Source organism: Calidris pugnax, unplaced genomic scaffold, assembly GCF_001431845.1.
Source record: "Calidris pugnax isolate Ruff unplaced genomic scaffold, ASM143184v1 scaffold324, whole genome shotgun sequence".
NCBI classification, from domain to species: domain Eukaryota; kingdom Metazoa; phylum Chordata; class Aves; order Charadriiformes; family Scolopacidae; genus Calidris; species Calidris pugnax.
The window spans coordinates 220,526-224,480 of NW_015091153.1; the positions used below are offsets into that span (position 1 = coordinate 220,526).

General features: G+C 57.7%; 1 protein-coding gene across 2 annotated transcripts in view; it reads left to right on the forward strand.

The window, feature by feature from the left end:
* The first annotated feature begins 5 nt into the window (after positions 1–5).
* Positions 6–3,955, forward strand: part of SP1 (Sp1 transcription factor) — a 17,883-nt gene continuing 13,933 nt past the window's right edge. The window contains exons 1-4 of one of the 2 annotated variants that reach the window (XM_014959307.1): positions 6–86; positions 213–307; positions 983–1,279; positions 1,379–2,525. In XM_014959307.1, coding sequence (XP_014814793.1) covers positions 233–307; positions 983–1,279; positions 1,379–2,525 — 1,519 coding nt within the window. In that variant the 5' untranslated portion in view covers positions 6–86; positions 213–232. Of the gene's footprint in view, positions 87–212; positions 308–982; positions 2,526–3,955 lie in introns of both variants that reach the window. The other variant, XM_014959306.1, reaches the window with a different exon arrangement.

Sequence of the window (3,955 nt, forward strand, 5' to 3'; positions counted from 1 at the left end):
CCCGGGGTCCTCCCCCCCCCGTCCCGCCACCAGCCCCCCTTTGGCAGCTCCCTCCAGTGCCCGCTCTCCCTAAATCTCCTGCCAAGGTGCTGTGTGTTCCCCCACCCCCCCACCCACCCCCTTTTTGCTCTCCCCCAAAATGTCTTCACCCCCCATTTTCCTGCCTAGAAATGTTTTTTAATCCCCTCTGGCCTTTTCCCCCCCCCTTCCAGACCAAGAAAGTCCCGAGGAGATGGTGACGGTGAAGCCCGAGAAGGGCGATGGCGACGCCAGTAGCACCAGCAGCGCCGGCGGTGGTGAGAGCCAGGTGAGCCCGGGGAGGGAGGAACAGGCAAAACCCCCCCACCCCGGCCCCAACCAGCCATTTCCCGGCTCTGCTAGCCCCCGGGGCAACTTGTTGGCCCCCGTGGCAAAGTCCAGGGCCGAGCTGAAGGCGTTTGTTTGGCTCGGTGGAGCGTTAACGCCGGGGGACCGGCACGTTGGCAGTCAGCCCACCGCAGCCCTGGGGCTTCCCCGGCTCCCTCCCTCCCCAAAAAATGACCGTGTGTGTGTCCCCCCCAATCCCAGTAAACCCCACAGCCCCCACTGGGCTTTTCTTCAGCTGGAGGTGCCCAGAAACCACCCTATTTCTCCGCAGTCCTTCCTCCTGCGGGGAGATTCGCTCGCTTTGGGGCGGAGGAGACGTCTCTTCTTGATTATATTTTTTTTTTTCCAGGCAGATTCCCTCCCCTTTTTCCTCCTTCCCGGAGGGATTTTCCCTCTGGGTTCACTCTGTCCCGGCCTGACAGCCCTGTCTCTTGGCAGTTGTATTTTTCCGGCTGTGGGTGGGTTTTCTCAGGAAGAAGTGTTTATCTTTTTCCAAGTAGGCTCCTCCCTGCTTTCTTTTTTATTTTTTTTAATTTCTTTTTATTTTTTTTTCTCTCCCTCTCCCCAACTTTGGGCCGCCTCCCCGTTTCCTTAACTCCTCCTTTCTCCTTCCCAGGAATCGCAGCCTTCCCCCCTGGCCCTGCTGGCTGCCACCTGCAGCCGGATCGAGTCTCCCAACGAGAATTCCAACAGTTCCCAGGGCCAACAAGGCGGAGGAGGAGGAGGAGAACTGGACCTGACGGCCGCTGCCGCCCAGATCGCCCAGTCGGCCAACGGCTGGCAAATCATCTCCGCCGGTTCCAGCACCCCCACGGCCTCCAAGGAACAAGGAGGCAACGGTAACGGAGGTGCCACCACCACCACAGCCACCACCAACAATAACAACGGGGGAGATGGTTCCAAAAGCCGGCCGGTGAGCGCGGGGCAGTACGTGGTGACCACGGCTTCCAACCTGCAGAACCAGCAGGTTCTCACCGGCCTCCCGGGAGTCATCCCCAACATCCAATATCAGGTCATTCCCCAGTTTCAAACCATCGACGGGCAACAGCTCCAGTTTGCCACCACCCCAGCCCAAGTCAACGTCCAACAAGACGCTTCCGGGCAGCTCCAAATCATCCCCGGCACCAACCAGCAGATCATAACGAGCCGAGCTGGGACCAGTAACCTCATCGCCATGCCCAACCTTCTCCAGCAGGCCGTCCCCATCCAAGGGGTGGGTTTGGCCAACAACACCCTCTCGGGGCAAACCCAATACGTGGCCAACGTCCCCGTGGCCCTCAACGGCAACATCACCCTCTTGCCCGTCAACAGCGTGGCCGCCAGCTTGGCTCCCACCTCCCAGACGGTGACGTTGAGCGGCTCCGGTTCTCCGGAGAGCAGTTCCCAACCGGCCACCTCAGGGGCCACCATCAGTTCCACCAACGCGGCCACCTCTCACGCCACCAGTTCGGGGGCTTTTTTTACCAACGCCAACAGTTATTCTACCACCACCACCACCAGTAACATGGGCATCATGAATTTTTCCACCAGTTCCACGGTGGGAACCAACGTCCAAGCTCAGACCCCTCAAAGGGTGAGCGGAGTCCAGAGCTCGGACTCTCTGCAGAGCCAAGTTTCTGGGGTGGCTTTGCAACCCGGCCAACAAAAAGAGGGGGATCAAAACCAACAATCCCAACAGCAGCAGCAGATCCTCATCCAACCTCAATTAGTCCAAGGAGGGCAAACCATCCAAGCCCTCCAGACCGCCCCCCTCTCTGGCCAGACCTTTGCCACCCAGGCCATCTCTCAAGACGCCCTGCAGAACCTCCAGCTCCAAGCTGTCCCCAACTCAAGTCCCATCATCATCCGGACTCCCACCGTGGGTCCCAACGGCCAAGTGAGCTGGCAGACCATCCAGCTCCAAAACCTTCAGGTCCAAAACCCCCAGGCCCAGACAATCACCTTGGCCCCCATGCAAGGGGTCTCGCTGGGACAGACGGCCAGCACCAGCACCACCCTCACCCCCATCGCCTCCCTCCCCAGCGGCACTGTCACCGTCAACGCCGCCCAGCTCTCCTCCGTCCCCGGCCTCCAGACTATTAACCTCAGTGCCTTGGGAGCCTCGGGCATCCAGGTCCATCAGCTTCAAGGGCTACCACTGGCCATCGCCAACGCCGCCGGTAAGTTGGGGGTCTTGGTGGGGGTTTTTTTTTCCGGTCTCAGTCCCTTGTTGGTTTTGGTTTGGTTTTATTTAGGGTTTTTTTAGGGTTTTTTTTAGGTTTGGGGGGGGGGGGGGTTGGGTTTTTTTTTTATTTTTTTGGCTTTTGTGTTTGTTTATTTTTTAATCTGGAGCTGGTTGGAGCAAATTAAAAGGCAAAAAAAAAAACCCAAAACCCTGGTTCTGGGACCGTGGGGAAGGGGTGACGGGTGCCAAAAGGGGGTTGGCAAACGAGCCGGGGCTTCTGCTGGCCCCGGGAAGGAAGTGTGGAGCCTCTGCCCGTGGCTAGAAAACACCAAAAAAACACTGAAACTCAGGGTGGTTTTCTTTTTTTTGGGGGGGGAGGGGGAAGTTTCTGGTTTAATTAAGTCTCGAGTGCCGGAAAAGAAATGGAGGAGACCCCTGTGAGTGGGGCAGGAGGGGGAGAAGAGGGAGGGAATGTGTGGGGAGAAAAAGGGGGACAATGTGTGAGGAGAAGAAGGGGGGAAGATGTGTAGGGAGAAGGGGGGGACACGCTCTGTGGGTCGAGGTGGGGTTTGTGCACTTTCCTGCCCCCCTCCCCCGGGGGTTTGGGGTGAGGATTCAGAGCCGAATCCAGCTGCTGGTGCCTTATAAAACTCAGGAATAACTCGGTGCCCCCCCTTCCCTCCCCCTGGAAAACAAACACAAATCCCTGGGGAATTTCCTCGCAGGGGCGGAAGAAGCAGCTCTGGAAGCGTATATTTAGCCTGGAGTTTGGGTGCTGGGGTGATCTCACCCTGCCCCAGACGGGCTGGCGCGGAGCTTCCTCCCCCGTGTGTGTGTCCCCTCCTCATCCTCCCCCCAAAAAACCTCCCACCCTGCCCGGGGGAGTGAAATTCCCTTTGGAAATAACCCTGGAAGAGGTGGGGTGGGGGGGGCATAAGCCGCGGCGATAGAAATCGGTGTCCAAAAGGGGTTCCGTTTGTTTTCCAGCCTCTTTTTTTTTTTTTTTTTTTTTTTTTTTTTTTTTTTTTTTTTTGTTCGGGCTCGGGCTAAAAAGGCAGTTGCTGGATTTAGTCACAGCTGAGAGGCAGGAAAAAAAAAATAAAAAAAATATATATATAACGTTGCTCAATCTGCCCGGGCGCTTCCTTCTCGCGAGAGGAGGCGGCCGCTCGCCCCGGGGTTGTTTTCCAGGAGTATTTTGGAGCTCGGGGGGGGGTTTATGGGGTTATTAGGAACCCCCCCTGGATTATTACAACCCTCCGGGGTTATTACAGCCCCCGCCGTGGTCGGGATTAGCCTGATCCTTGGATTTTCCCCAGCGGAAAAACCTCCTGGGGCTGCTTTTTTGCTCCTGAGGGGGGGAGTTGCTGCCTCTAGGGACCTCTAGGGTCCCCTTGTCGTCGTCCCCCCCCCCCCCCCCCCCCC